General features: G+C 37.5%; 1 protein-coding gene and 1 long non-coding RNA gene across 4 annotated transcripts in view; both read right to left on the minus strand.

Annotated features, from left to right (window-relative positions):
- The window catches only part of LOC148680292 (uncharacterized), a 790608-nt gene that overhangs the window by 355299 nt on the left and 419631 nt on the right, over positions 1 to 15678 (minus strand). The window lies entirely within an intron of this gene.
- The window catches only part of LOC141381693 (uncharacterized), an 835171-nt gene continuing 833936 nt past the window's right edge, over positions 14444 to 15678 (minus strand). For all 3 annotated transcript variants that reach the window (XM_087249487.2, XM_088650754.1, XM_088650753.1), the window contains one exon: positions 14444 to 15548. In XM_087249487.2, coding sequence (XP_087105613.1) covers positions 14967 to 15548 — 582 coding nt within the window. In that variant the 3' untranslated portion in view covers positions 14444 to 14966. The remainder of the gene's footprint in view (positions 15549 to 15678) is intronic.

Genomic DNA, 15678 nt, shown 5'->3' on the forward strand with positions numbered 1-15678 from the left:
TCTACAGAACAAACCATTGTTATACAATAATTTGTCTAATTACCCTAACCTGCCTAGTTTCCCTAATTAATCTAGGTAAGCCTTTAAATGTCACTTTAAGCTGTATAGAAGTGTTTTAAAATATCTAGTAAAATATTATATACTGTCATCATGGCAAAGATTTAAAAAAAATCCATTATTAGAAATGAGTTTTTAAAACTATTATGTTTATAAATGTGTTGAAAAAAATTGCTCTCCGTTAAACAGAAATTGGGGGGAAAATAAACAAGTAGTCTAATAATTCAGGGGGGGGGGGGCTAGTAATTCTGACTTTAACTGTATATCTTTCTATTCTTAAAGATGTTAGGTGACCCCCCTCTTATTTTAATGAATAATATATATATATATATATATATATATATATATATATATATATATATATATATATATATATATATATATATATATAGTCCAGCCCAACAACAACACTTTAACTACATGATATAAGTGATGCAAAACAAAACCATAAGGTTAAAGAGTCAATGAGATGGCAGGTCTTGCTATGAGGACTCCTGAGTAGCCACAAGCATCCTGGGGTAGCCAACACAACAACTTTTATACACCCAATGATGAGTAATGCAGGCATCCAATCAGGATTTACCACATACTCCAATCTGGAGTCTTGGGATCATCACAGTGTATTAATATTGTAAACTTAATACCCGTCACTCTGCCTATATCATAAAACATTCATCAAGTTTGTATTCTACTCAAAAAAGTAAATGTAGTAAACTAGAAAGAATCTTGAATCTAAAAGTAAAGAAACGTTACTAATAAAAGCTGCAACACAGGACAATTGAATGGCCTTTTTAAACTTGAGGCCCTGGTATTCACCTTATTCCGCTCCGCCCACTTTTTATTCTTCGCTCTTCCGCATTTTGTCATCCAACTTCCGGTACGCTGACACAGTACATCAGATGATTGTTTCAGATTTTAGAAAAATGGCATTTAATGTTAGTTCAGGGAATGTTTTGAGCTGGGAGTACGGTGAAACCTCACTACAACGATCGGATGGTCTCATATAGCCCCATCCATCTTCACCGTTAATCTGGGTAGACGATATGAAAAAGTGGCCAGAGGTAACTTACGGGGATATTTTCAATTACTTTGTCCTTTCACAAGGAGTAGATGGAGCGTCTATGAAGAATTATAAAAGTACCGAGGCCTACCAATATTTGCATAGTGGGAAAGTGGGTCGTGTGCTATTGCACAGCGAGGGTGACTTCGTCTTTTTAAAAGCAAATGTGCACCCCAGCCAGTCGAGCAGTCCATGCCACTCAGCGTGGGTGCTACTTAGTAAGCAGGGATCAGTGGAGACTACAGGATGTTCGTGCATCGCTGGTTTAGGTAGGTCCTGTAGCCACGCAGCCTCTATATTATAGAAGGTAAGTAAATAATACTCATTGTTATTATTTATTATGTATGGTAATGTCACGTTTGTGTTAACATAAGTAAGCAATTAATGTATAATAGTATGTTAACGTATTTGCGTCATAACATACAGCTGCTGACTTGGTTACCATCTGCAGACTAAGTATCTGGTCAAATCTCTTAATTTGTGAGTTATGAGGTAAGTGCTGTAAGGTAAGTGAATGTTTATAAATTATGTGTTGTATAATTGCACAGGAGGCTCGAACTTGGAAGTGAAAAAGTCTTATATTTAAGTGTGCAAAATTATTAAGGCAGATTTATATATATATATATATATATATATATATATATATATATATATATATAAGAGAGATAGATAGATAGATAGATAGATAGATAGATAGATAGATAGATAGATAGATAGATAGATAGATAGATGTGCATGTATAAATACATACATTTGAAAGACATAAGATATAAAAATATAAGAAAATGTACTTGCATAGTAATTATGCACACTGTGAATATACTAAAGGTAAGATTTGGTACACATATATTAAGTGTAAAAAGTCTAATCGTGCTATCACCTGAAAAAAAAACAAGGTAGGTAAACATAAATTGTAATTTGTAATAAATTATATTGAAATAAGATAATAGAACATTTTGACATATCTTAATACAAAATAATACAAATTTGTCAGTAATTATGTTTGGTGTCAGGTTGAAAATGCTGTGTCCAGTGGGCTCACTGGCATTGCCTGCACAGATGAGCAGCGCCTCTGGAATATGGGGACCCAGAGGAACCTCTGCCTGAAGCGGTTAATGGACATAAAGTTTTCCCACCATCAAGCCACTGATGTGCTGCGGATGCCAGAGGGAATGCCCAAAAATGCCCCCCTTCCTCCCACTCCCTTATTTAGTACCCAGAAAGACCTCAGAGAGGGACTCAAGCATCTTCGGCTGCCTGCGTCAAGCCTTCTGCACAAATGTGTGAGTGCTGTGCAGGGAGAGGAATCAGAACAGCCTGCGTCCTCACCACATGCTAACCATGATGGCACCAAAAACTGTCAAGAGGTGTATGTTGTTTTATGACAGCTTAGTGGCCATTGATCCTAGCAAGTGTGCAGCACTGGAGCGTGTAACACTTGAGCAGAGTTCTTCTCATTTGTGGCATGACTCTCGTAAGCTTAGAATCACTGCAAGCACAGCAAAGAAGGTACCCATCAGAGGTAACCCTCAGACATTTATTAGAGAGCACCTCTACCCCAGGTTCCATGGGAATGCAGCAACTAACCATGGCTTAGAAAGTGAAGCATCTGCAATACAGTGGCTAGAGAGTTCAGGATTTACTGTCAGTCACAGAGGGACAGTTGTGTGTGGAAGTGAGCCCTGGCTGTCAGCAAGCCCTGATGGAGTTTTGAACTTGCATGAACTGCTGGAGATCAAATCCCCTCTCCTTAAATGTGATGAGTCTTTGGAGGACCTCTTCAGAAGTCAGAGGTATGATGTGAGGATGGTGGATGGCATACCTCAGCTACAGCCAAATGGTCCACGGGGCTTTTGTATGCCAGTGCAGCTTGCCATGTTTTGTTTAGGTTTGAGGTCCTGTATGCTACTTGTCTGGGTTCCATCACAGCAGGTTCTACTACAAGTTCCATACAATGAGCAGTTCTGTAGCAAGACTGTAGCTAGACTAAAAACCTTTTATTTTAAGTATATGCTCCCTCAGGTGTCAGATGAGTTTCAAGCAGGCCGTCTGTTGCTTTCCACAAGATACTTGCAGCTTTGCAAATAAGGATTGCATTTTAAATAAGCTGGGGTGTAGAAGGTGAAGACAATCATTTAAAATGAACCATTTTATATTAGTTGTTTTATATCAGTTTTGATAAGCAAGATTGTGATAATTTGTGTATTATTATCATAAAATGTGTAATGTAAACCATTGCGTAAAATCAGTTTAAATGTTTAAGTTGTAAGTTTGTTTTTTTACCAGGATTATAGATACACATGATGACCTTCTTGTAAAGGTATGATTTAACCATTTAATTTTAATATGTAATAAAAAATATTTTGCAAACTTGATGTCTTATTTTTTAAAGTCAAACTTAAAGGGACAGTTAAAAAATTACAGTTCAAAATTAAAATTGTCAATTTACTCTGCCTTTATTTGTTTCAAACCTGTTACACGTGAACTGTTGAACACAAATACAAAGATACTTTGAAGAATGCAGGAAATCTGTAACCATGGAATTCAATAGTATTTGTTACAGCTAACATGTTAATATGTAACATCTCATTGTAAGTGTTTATTAAAATACCTGCTTAATTTTTTATTAACACAAAACTGTTAAAGACAAAACAACAAAATTTAATGACAAATACAATGCGCCTACAAATAAACATTTATTCATCCTCTACATCAGAAATTATGTCGCTACACTGTAAAAAATTGCTGTTAAAAAACTGTCAGATTCTACGGCAAAATAATGTTTTTTCACTAAAACAGTAATATTCTGTTAAAAACAGTGCTTTCTGGGTAACATTTTTGTTTTCGAGAAAGTAACCAACCGCAGAAAACTGTGAGCTAACAGAGTTCAGATTCGATGTTTTGAAGTCTGTGTTTGAAATCACGCTTTGTGTCCTTGTTCACTATTTCATTCACTAGTTAACTAATATAGTTCACCTGACAGTTTTAATGAACACTAATGAGTGAATTCAGACACTGATGAACACCTGCTGTTAATAATTACAATTACTGAAGAAAATAAACAAGAAACACAAACAGTGACTTGAGTTACAACATTAAATAAAATCAAATAAAATAAAACAGCTTCAGTCTCAGCAGAGGATCATTAAACAACTCCACAAACAACAGCAGACACACTTATTACTGACTGATTTGACTTCCATACTATTCTCATTGAGATCCAACAGAAAATTAAGGGCTGTTTCTCAATATGCGTTCTTCAGCGTTCTCGCGTCCTCGTGTTCTCGTGCAACGTCATCATCAGCTGCCTAAGTTCAGTTCCAATACTCAAGACCGCAAGTACGGAGGACGCGTGAAACTTCCCGGATGTGTTCTTGATATCGAGGACGCACTGATGCAGACTTGAGCACCGAACTCGCTCTGGAAGTCCCAGAAGTCATTGCGACTGGAGGTGGGAAGCGCTGCACTTTATTTTGATTACTTATTAAAGTTCATAGATATGAATTATTTACCTCAGGAGTTTCCCTAAATGAAACGATGAAAGTAAACATTACCATGGACATCTTAATAAAGGAATAAACACATTAAGGGTGTTTCTTTGCTGAAATTTAAATCAAAATCTGTTTTATTTATATTGTGCAACATATATTTATAATGTTTTTATGCAAAGTATATATTTTGAAAAGGGGGAAAAACAATAAATCGTTGTATGAAGGCTGTAATGTTTAAATAATTTACCATTTAAAACACATGAAGGTCATGTGACCATCAGGAAGAACGCAGCATCTCAATTCTCAAAGGACGCGTTCTCTGCCCTCGCGGTCTCCTGAGTTCGTTCTTCCGAGGACACCTGGCAAGACTGCTCTCCCCAAGAACACAAGTCCGTTCTCTGCGTTCTTGTAATTGAGAAACAGCCAAGGTGTTTTTTGTGTCACCGTAATGGAGTGAGGGGCTGGTTTAGTTGGCTCTTCACCCTTGAAGAAGACTTTCCAACTGCTGTAATACAGAGTTTACAAAACGTTTGTACTATAACAATAAAGTTGGGAAGTCAGTAAATGAAGAAATCTATTTGTCTGAAATTAGTTCTGATAAATGTTTTGGTTTAAATCTGGAAGAATTAAAGATTTTATGCTTAGTTGCAGGTATTAATTTAATTAATGAGAAGTGGAAACAGAAAAAATACCTCCGTAATTACTTAACAGTTAAGAAATAACATACAAAAACAGTTTAGTTATGACAAATACACACTCAGACCTCATGAATCTGACCTTGTATCTCAACAATGGTAACATCTCAAATGTTTCATGCTGCAATGCATGCTGGGAGTGGCACGGTACAAATATCCCAGCATGCATTGCGGTATAAATAAATGTTGTATAATGGTCTAACAGTTTTCTTTATTTGTGTTTGATTCTGCTGTTGTTTATGTTTAGACTTTCAGTTGCCTGTTTGTGAGTTAAACTGTTAATTTTGTTAGTTGTCACCATTATTGAGGTTCATACGCTGATTATTGATGTCTCTTTGAGTGCGATTTACACCATAGAGCAGTGTTATTGTCCAAGATATTCTTAAAAACTTCCAGAAATCATTGCCATATATAGACATATAATGTAAAACAATAGATTTAACATTGAACAGGAGCAGTAAATTATATTATACTAAATGAGAACAGACTCTGCCATTTAATAGCAACATGAACATCACCAGATCTTATTTAGGTTTTTGGCTGGTTTGCCACAACAAAGGAGCTTTTCAAACAAAGTTCTTAACAATTGCAGCAGCCAAAATATATACATTTTAAAAATGACAGGGCTAAGAGCCCCACTAAAGTAAACTCTGTTCTTCATGATGGTGACGTAAAACTTTAACTTTTTCTCAAGAAGAACTTTAGTAGATGTTATACAAAAATACATGTATTAAGTAATCAGTGTAGCTGGTAATGATGTTTGTGGAGTTGTTTAATCATCCGCTGATCATTTAAATGATTTAATCATTTGTTGTTCTTCAGGTTATTTCATTATAAAGCTGTGACTAAAGTTTTGTATGTTCTGTTCTTGTTTTTTCCCTTCAGTATTTCTTCATTTGTTCATTGTTAATCCTCAATTATCATTTAATTAGTCAGTTAATTAATGAATTTACTTCAGCTTTGCTCCATGTTTCTTGAACACTCAGTAGTGTGGAAACTTCAATAAAAACTGAAGTATATGCTCTGGGGTTTAAAGGGTTAAAGGTGTGAGCGGTAAAAACACAGTGTAAAAATGTATTTTAACAGTAATATACTGTTAACTTACACAACGGAAATAGACTGTAAAAAAACAGTAGATTGCTGGCAACCACAGCTGCCAGTAGATTACTGTTAAATCAAGGAAAAAACAGTATTTTACTGTAAAACCTGAAGCTAATTTCTTCTGTGTGTCACCGTTGTGGAGGAGAGTAGAGCCAGTGTATGAGTTAAAGATGAACTGCTGATGTTATTCTGCATGTTTCTCTATTTAAAGATAGCGGCTGTTTAGTGGCTGATGCAGTCAGAATCTCTCTGGTGATTCCAGATTTACATGTATGTGTGCTGTTGTGAAAAATAAGACATTAGAGTTAAACCGAACTTTTCTAATTAAAAAAAATAAGTTATCATTATAAATATGCTTCTAAGCATATATAGCACATTACTTCATACACTCATTCAGCAGTTGACCAAGTTGAGGCAGTTGCTTTCAGTGAGCAAAATGAGTTCACTTGAGTATTGTGTAAATCAATGTAGTCCATGTATTTTTACAGCAACATACTGTAAAATAACAGTACATTGCTGGCAACTGCAGCTGCCAGTATTTTACTGTTTTTTAACAGGACAATTTTTAACAGTGTACGTAAACAGGCTGCACAAATTCTCGAAATTTTGTCAATTTTAGGGGTAAGGTTGATTGGAACTGTTTGAGAGATGATTTTGAAGGTTTTCAATCCACAGATTACCCGCTCAACATGGACACGTACATTGGCAATGCGCCTAGTGTTGGTGGTGTCTTCCTCCGAGAGTTGCATGCCTTTCTTGGTGAATGCTGGAATAACCAGTTTTACTTTTTTTTCATAGAGGAGATCACTAATCGTGAAGCCTCTATCTGCCATTACTTCATCTCCTGGACGAAGGTATTCAAGGAAACCCGAGTTTGCAGTTATGAATTTATCACTGCACCTTCCTCCATATGCAGGTGAGATGAACATGATCAGTCCACATGGTGCAATGGAGACCAGGTATTTTATTGTGTTCTGCCCATAGTAATGACTGTAGGACTCGCCTCTTGAGTCAAGGTTGTGTGGCTTTTGAAGTGGTGTCTCAGAACAGTCAATAATGTAGGTTGTATTTGGAAACTGTTATCTAAAGCACTGAGGCATTGTTGCTTGGATCGTTTCCTTGGGAAGCCATTGTATGTAATCCCTCATGTTCTCCTCCTGTCACGTTTGGCGTGATCAAAACAGTACAAAACCAAAAAAGTGCGAATCCAAGTGCAGATATTTATTTACAGTGCAACAAACAAGGTGATCAAAATACAAAGTAACAAACAAATGACCAAACTAGGAACTAAAACAGAGACAAGGCTCAGAAACAATAACTTTACAAACTAGACCACCAGGGAGGGGCGGGAGGGATGACCCATGGATGATCCCAAAGGAGACACAAGGCAGGGGGTTTTAGGAGACGCAGCTGGACTGGAGCCGGCGGGACTGGAGGCAGCTGGACTGGAGCCGGTGGGACTGGAGGCAGCTGGACTGGAGCCGGCGGGACAGGAGGCAGCTGGACTGGAGCCGGTATAGCAAGGAGCCCGAGCAAGATCGGCAGAGCAAACAGCCAGAGTGGAACCGGCAGGGCATGTGAACTACAGAGCCCTCCGGTGGTCACCCTGGATGACCCATGGATGATCCCAAAGGAGACACAAGGCAGGGGGTTTTAGGAGAGCCAGCTGGAGAGGCTACTGGACTGGAGCCGGCGGAACTGGAGGTAGCTGGACTGGAGCCGGCGGGACTGGAGGTAGCTGGACTGGAGCCAGCGGGACTGGAGCCGGCGGGACTGGAGGCAGCTGGACTGGAGCCAGTGGGACTGGAGGCAGCTGGACTGGAGCCGGCGGGACAGGAGGCAGCTGGACTGGAGCCGGTATAGCAAGGAGCCCGAGCAAGATCGGCAGAGCAAACAGCCAGAGTGGAACCGGCAGGGCATGTGAACTACAGCGCCCTCCGGTGGTCACTGACCGTCATGACACCTCCATGATGTCAATCCAACATAAAATCACCTTGCTTACGATGGATTGAGAAACAGCAAACCTTTCAGCAAGATCGCCCTGCAGTAAATTAAGACGCAACTTCATCAGAGTCATTAGGAGCTGATCCCATGGATGAAGCTGGAAGCTGTTGCTGTATGTATTTGTAAGGTGCTCTGCAACTGAATGAAATGCATCTAATGTCAACCCTGTGTAGAGCTGACAAAGGTCATTTTTTCTTAGTAGCGTTATATACAGCAGCTGTGACTCATTGCACTGGGTTTCAGCATCCCTTGTAGGTGGCTTCAGGTTGAGCTGTGACTTTGTGTAGCTGTGCTCAGAGACGGATAGATCCTCCCATTGTGTTTCTGCATCACAGTTCAGGGGCATGCACACAGGTTAATCTTCACAGCTGTCCACTGCATTACTGGCAGCCACTGATGGATCTGTTGAAATAAATGTAATCATAATTTTTAATTAGTACATAATGACAATTAATACATTATTGCACCAATAGAAGATTGTGTGAATTAGTTAATTCAATAGTAATACAGGTCGGTATTATTATCTGAATAAGAAATGTAGTTTGAGAAAATGGATAGGAATATGTAAAGTAAAATTAAAGGAACACTACAAAATGTATTTTAATTTCATTCCTTTGATTTATTTAAAGTTATTCTTTTAAATGTTTAAATTAAGTTGTTTTTTTTAAACATATATGTTTAATGATTTTTAGATGTTGGTATATTAAAGTTGAAAGCTTAATAGATGTGTAGTCACAGCCCAAATGTCTTCATCCTAGACGTCTGTGCTGGATTGGTAAGTTAGCTGGCCTGCTAACGTCTATGATTCCTGTATTACCTTCACTATGAAATGCATTCATAAATATGAAATATAACGTCATGTGGCCAATTGTAATCATACAAGACTTCTTGTAACATTACTTTTAACTCATCATTGCTGAGCTTAAACGTGTTTATAGAATGCATTTCAGAAATATGACGTTAGGCGAGCAATCACTACACAAGTTGGCTTACCTGAATCGTACAACCTTTCCACACTGTTAAAAATTGTCCCGTTAAAAAACAGTAAAATACTGGCAGCTGCAGTTGCCAGCAATGTACTGTTATTTTTCAGTATGTTGCTGTAAAAATACATGGACTACATTGATTTACACAATACTCAAGTGAACTCATTTTGCTCACTGAAAGCAACTGCCTCAACTTGGTCAACTGCTGAATGAGTTTATGAAGTAATGTGCTATATATGCTTAGAAGCATACTTATAATGATAACTTATTTTAGTTAATTAGAAAAGTTCGGTTTAACTCTAATGTCTTATTTTTCACAACAGCACACATACATGTAAATCTGGAATCACCAGAGAGATTCTGACTGCATCAGCAACTAAACAGCCGCTATCTTTAAATAGAGAAACATGCAGAATAACATCAACAGTTCATTGTTCATCTTTAACTCATACACTGGCTCTACTCTCCTCCACAACGGTGACAGACAGAAGAAATTAGCTTCAGGTTTTACAGTAAAATACTGTTTTTTCCTTGATTTAACAGTAATCTACTGGCAGCTGTGGTTGCCAGCAATATACTGTTTTTTTACAGTCTACTTCCGTTGTGTAAATTAACAGTATATTACTGTTAAAATACATTTTTACACTGTGTTTTTACCTCTCACACCTTTAACCCTTTAAACCCCAGAGCATATACTTCAGTTTTAATTGAAGTGTCCACACTACTGAGTGTTCAAAAAACATGTAGCAAAGCTGAAGTAAATTCATTAATTAACTGACTAATTAAATTATAATTGAGGATTAACAATGAACAAATGAAGAAATACTGAAGGGAAAAAACAAGAACAGAACATACAAAACTTTAGTCACAGCTTTATAATGAAATAACCTGAAGAACAACAAATGATTTAATCATTTAAATGATCAGCGGATGATTAAACAACTCTACAAACATCATCACCAGCTACACTTATTACTTAATACATGTATGTTTGTATAACATTAACTAAAGTTCTTCTTGAGAAAAAGTGAAAGTTTTACGTCACCATCATGGAGAACAGAGTTTGCTTTAGTTGGGCTCTTAGCCCTGTCATTTTAAACATTTATATATCTTGGCTGCTGCAATTGTTAAGAACTTTGTTTGAAAAGCTCCTTTGATGTGGCAAACCAGCCAAAAACCTAAATAAGATCTGGTGATGTTCATGTTGCTAATAAATGGCAGAGTCTGTTCTCATTTAGTATAATAAAATTTACTGCTCCTATTTAATGTTAAATCTATTGTTTTACATTATATGTATATATATGGCAATGATTTCTGGAAGTTTTTAAGAATATCTTGGACAATAACACTGCTCTATGGTGTAAATCGCACTCAAAGAGACATCAATAATCAGCATATGAACCTCAATAATGGTGACAACTAACAAAATTAACAGTTTAACTCACAAACAGGCAACTGAAAGTCTAAACATAAACAACAGCAGAATCAAACACAAATAAAGAAAACTGTTAGACCATTATACAACATTTATTTATACCGCAATGCATGCTGGGATATTTGTACAGTGCCACTCCCAGCATGCATTGCAGCATGAAACATTTGAGATGTTACCATTGTTGAGATACAAGGTCAGATTCATGAGGTCTGAGTGTGTATTTGTCAAAATTGAACTGTTTTTGTATGTTATTTCTTAACTGTTAAGTAATTACAGAGGTATCTTTTCTGTTTCCACTTCTCATTAATTAAATTAATACCTGCAACTAAGCATAAAATCTATTGCATGTGGCCCTTCTTCCAGATTTATACCAAAATATTTATCAGAACTAATTTCAGACAAATGGATTTCTCTATTTATTGACTTCCCAACTTTATTGCTATAGTACAAACGTTTTGTAAACTCTGTATTACAACAGCTGGAAAGTCATCTTAAATGAGATCAAGGGTGAAGAGCCCAACTAAACCAGCCCCTCACTCCATTACGGTGACACAAAAAACACCTTAATTTCTGTTGGATCTCAATGAGAATAGTATGGAAGTCAAATCAGTCAGTAATAAGTGTGTGTCTGCTGTTGTTTGTGGAGTTGTTTAATGATCCTCTGCTGAGACTGAAGCTGTTTTATTTGATTTGATTTTATTTAATGTTGTAACTCAAGTCACTGTTTGTGTTTCTTGTTTATTTTCTTCAGTAATTGTAATTATTAACAGCAGGTGTTCATCAGTGTCTGAATTCACTCATTAGTGTTCATTAAAATTGTCAGGTGAACTATATTAGTTAACTAGTGTATGAAATAGTGAACAAGGACACAAAGCGTGATTTCAAACACAGACTTCAAAACATCGAATCTGAACTCTGTTAGCTCACAGTTTTCTGCAGTTGGTTACTTTCTCGAAAACAAAAATGTTACCCAGAAAGCACTGTTTTTAACAGATTATTACTGTTTTAGTGAAAAAACATTATTTTACCGTAGAATCTGACCGTTTTTTAACAGCAATTTTTTACAGTGCAGCACCCGGCGTGGCTTTTTTACCGGAGCTTCGTAGCCGAGCCATTTCTTGGGGTAAGGGTGTCTATCAGTTGGCTTTCCGTCAACGAAATGGTAAGAACACACGTAAGGGCGCTTGGGTGGCTGTTTTAAATTGAGCGCCTTCAGCCATTGCCTCAGGTGCTCATCATCTTTAGGTGGTGGATGTAAATCGTAAGGTGCACCACAACACTCCGACCGGGTCACTCTGTGTTCATAACACGGTTGTTGTAATTGGTTTCTCCTCTTTATCCAATTGTTATGGCAGCCCCGAACTGAACACGCAATGCTTGACATTCTTGCTGTAGAAGCTTACGACTAACGTTAGATCCTTCGAAACCGGAAGTGAGATGATAAAATGAGCGTAATGGCGCCACCCTTGTTGTGGAAAATAAGGTCAATAAGACATGTGAAAGAGAAGCCATAACAGAGCCTCACTATTCTTAAAGAGACAGCGCGCTGAAAGAGCATATGCTGTTGGGTGTGTGAGCGCCGCTCGGAGACATGCAGAGCATACACATCTTAATGTGATGGTCAAATACTATTATAGTATAGGAAATACTGTGAAAAATTCCTCCGTTAAACATAATTTGAAAAATATATATATAAAAAAATTCACAGAAGGGCGAATAATTTTCACTTCAACTGATAATCGTTTTAAATAATTCGCAATTACAACGATGACCAAAATAATCCCGATTATGTCAGGGTTCTGCCATTCTGGTCGTGTAAATTCTTGTTTTGGTGGCAGAGCTCTGACACTACCTATGTCTGGTCCTGTTTCTGTCTCTGTGTGCGCGCGCGCCGTCGTGGGTGTACGCAGAGTGTGCGCGCTCCTGCTTGACGTGGCCGCTCGCACGCTCTGCGTCCCTCAGACGCGTGCGCTCTTGTACTCTTGTTTGTGTTTTCGTCTGTCAGCAGCGTGGTGTTTCATTCCCAGCGTCTCAGTCTTGTTGGTTTCGGTCGGCGATGGGATGAAGCATGCAGGCTGCGTGTGTGAGCGCACGGTGAATTTTCATTTATCGTGCGCTCGTGTCTTGCGTCTTTTGTCAAAGCACGTGGCTCGGTGTTTACATTGTGGTCACGTGCTTTTGTCGTGTGCATCAGTGTTGGTTTATGTGAGCGCATGGCTTGTATTGTCTCTCTTTGTCATGCGCTCTCCCATCTATTGTCTAGTCCCACCCTCCTTGTTTACTCATTATTAGTTTGTCATGTTCACCTGTGTGTCAATTTACTTTTTGCTTTATAATCCCCCTCATGTTTTCAGTCCTTTGCCAGTTCGTCGTCGTTATTTCCATGTCGTGTGCTATCTAGTCCTGTTTGTCCTGCCAGCCCATCCAAGTTTGTTTGAGTGTTTGTTTTATAGTTATGTTTTCCCCCTCGGGGTGGTTTTTGTTGTCCTTTTTGTTTTATTTTTATTAATAAATACCATCTTATGTTGCAATTGAGTCCTCGCTCCCTCATCCTTCCTGAAACCCTGACAGATTATGTTTTTTCCCATATCAGAAACTGTATTTCTCTCTCTCTCTCTCATATATATATATATATATATATATATATATATATATATATATATATATATATATATATGTATGTATGTATGTATGTATATGTGTATATGTATGTAAAAAAAATTTTTAATATATCAGTATGGAAAGAACCACTAGCTCTGCGCTTGTCTTCTGATCCTGACAGGTGCGTGCCTGTAAAGCGTTTTTTCATCTCTGTTTATACTTCAACAACTAAATGAACACTGAAGTCTATTTAACTGAGCATATTTTAATTACATTACAGCATCAATTCTTTAAAAGGAACACTATAAAATTGAAAAAGGCACAATAACTGTTCACCGGTAGTTTTTCAATATGGGAAGAAACAATAGCTCGGCATATACCCTCGTTCAATGTGTGAACAGATGTACAATGGAAATACTTAAAACCTCAGATTTAAAAATTGGCTTAAATGAACATCAAATAAAATTAGAGAAATTAGATTATTAAAAGAAAAGTATTACAAAAACTGTTAAGGGTACCTAATATTTGAAATAAAACTACACCATCTCTGAACTTTACAGATTTCCATAAGACAATTTGTTTTATGATTGGGTGCAGGGAGCCGAGTACTGCTCAGGAACAACAAACACTATAGAATCACTACCAAGGAACACTTATTCCTTTCGCTTCTTTCAATACATGTCCCTCTATGAACTTGGTATGTAAAAAAAATTAAGTGTGTCACTACCAGCACTGTATCACAGTTCGTAATGTTTTACAGCATGTACCTTCACTTTAATAAAGCTTGAAAGAATTCACACTTACTGTTTCCTGTATTCCGTGATGGAGGTGGGTGATGAGAATTTGGCAAATGGATAATTTCAATATATAATTGAAATAACATAATTATTATTAAAACTTAAAAGGTTGACTTGACAAAGTCTGATATAGTTCAAAAAGTTTTATGATAGTTAATGGTGTGAAATTATTAGACTTACTATGTAATGCAGAATTATAATGGTAAACAAACACAATTTACACAAATCATTTCATTTTTAATTAATTACAATTGTATAATTGTGTTAATTAACAACACCGAAATACACATGCATTGTTTCAAATATTTAATTCAACTAGCCTAATGTAAAATAGAAACTGTAAAGAACAAAGGTAAAACACAGAACTGTAAAGAACAAATTTAAATGACTGTAGCCTAATTGAGAAAATTAAGCAGACTGGAAACTTTACTTGAAGGTTGTTCATAAGACTGTCATGAAAACTTTAGAGTCATGACACGATATGAATATGAAAGAGTTTATGCATACTTATGACAACTGTCATTAGCACAGTTATGTCATTTTAAATGCAAAAATTACATAATGTGACATGGCAACACGTTCATAACAACATGACTTAAATTCATCGTAACCTATGTTTAGCTTGGTGACACCTAATGGCAGTTGTGATAAGCATGCAAAAAAGTTATATTCATTATACATGTCGCTATTAAAAAGGTGAAAGTTTTATGAACACCCCTTGAATCTTTCCTCACAAACCCTAGAAAAGGCAGTCCATTGAGTCCTGAGTGTCTTCTGGATGGACCTGATCGGGGTCAGCAGATCCTCCACTGTGAACATCTGGAGGGACTTGATCCACACTGGCAGATCCTCCACTAGGAACATCAGGAGGGACCTGTTCCACACCAGCAGATCCTCCACGAGGTACAACTGGAGGGACCTGTTCCACACCGGCAGATCCTCCACGAGGTACGTCTGGAGGGACCTGTTCCACACCGGCAGATCCTCCACGAGGTACGTCTGGAGGGACCTGTTCCACACCGGCAGATCCTCCACGAGGTACGTCTGGAGGGACCGGTTCCACACCAGCAGATCCTCCACGAGGTACATCTGGAGGGACCCGTTTCACACTGGCTGGTTCCACGTGGAGGACGCTTCCACAGATGTGCCTGAGTTTTAATTGAAGTGGGAGCTGGTTTGCCAGCTCCTCAATAGTGCCTGCATGAAAATGTACAGGCACTATGTACTCATCCATATGGCTTTCCAGGAGGATGAACTTGTCGTGCATCTCTGACACTCCAACGATCTCAAGAACTGCCTCCTGGATATGCCTATCAATAAGCTGAAAAACAAAAAAAAAATTAGAAAAGGTTAGTAGAAAATATTCAACCTGCATTTGATGAAAGTAACCGTATTTTCTGTGGATTAAGTTATCTTTTTTTAAAGGGTGCCTATTTTATTAATTTTTTCAA

The sequence above is a fragment of the Danio rerio genome, chromosome 4, assembly GCF_052040795.2.
Source record: "Danio rerio strain M-AB ecotype USA chromosome 4, GRCz13ab, whole genome shotgun sequence".
In the NCBI taxonomy this organism is placed as follows: Eukaryota; Metazoa; Chordata; class Actinopteri; order Cypriniformes; family Danionidae; genus Danio; species Danio rerio.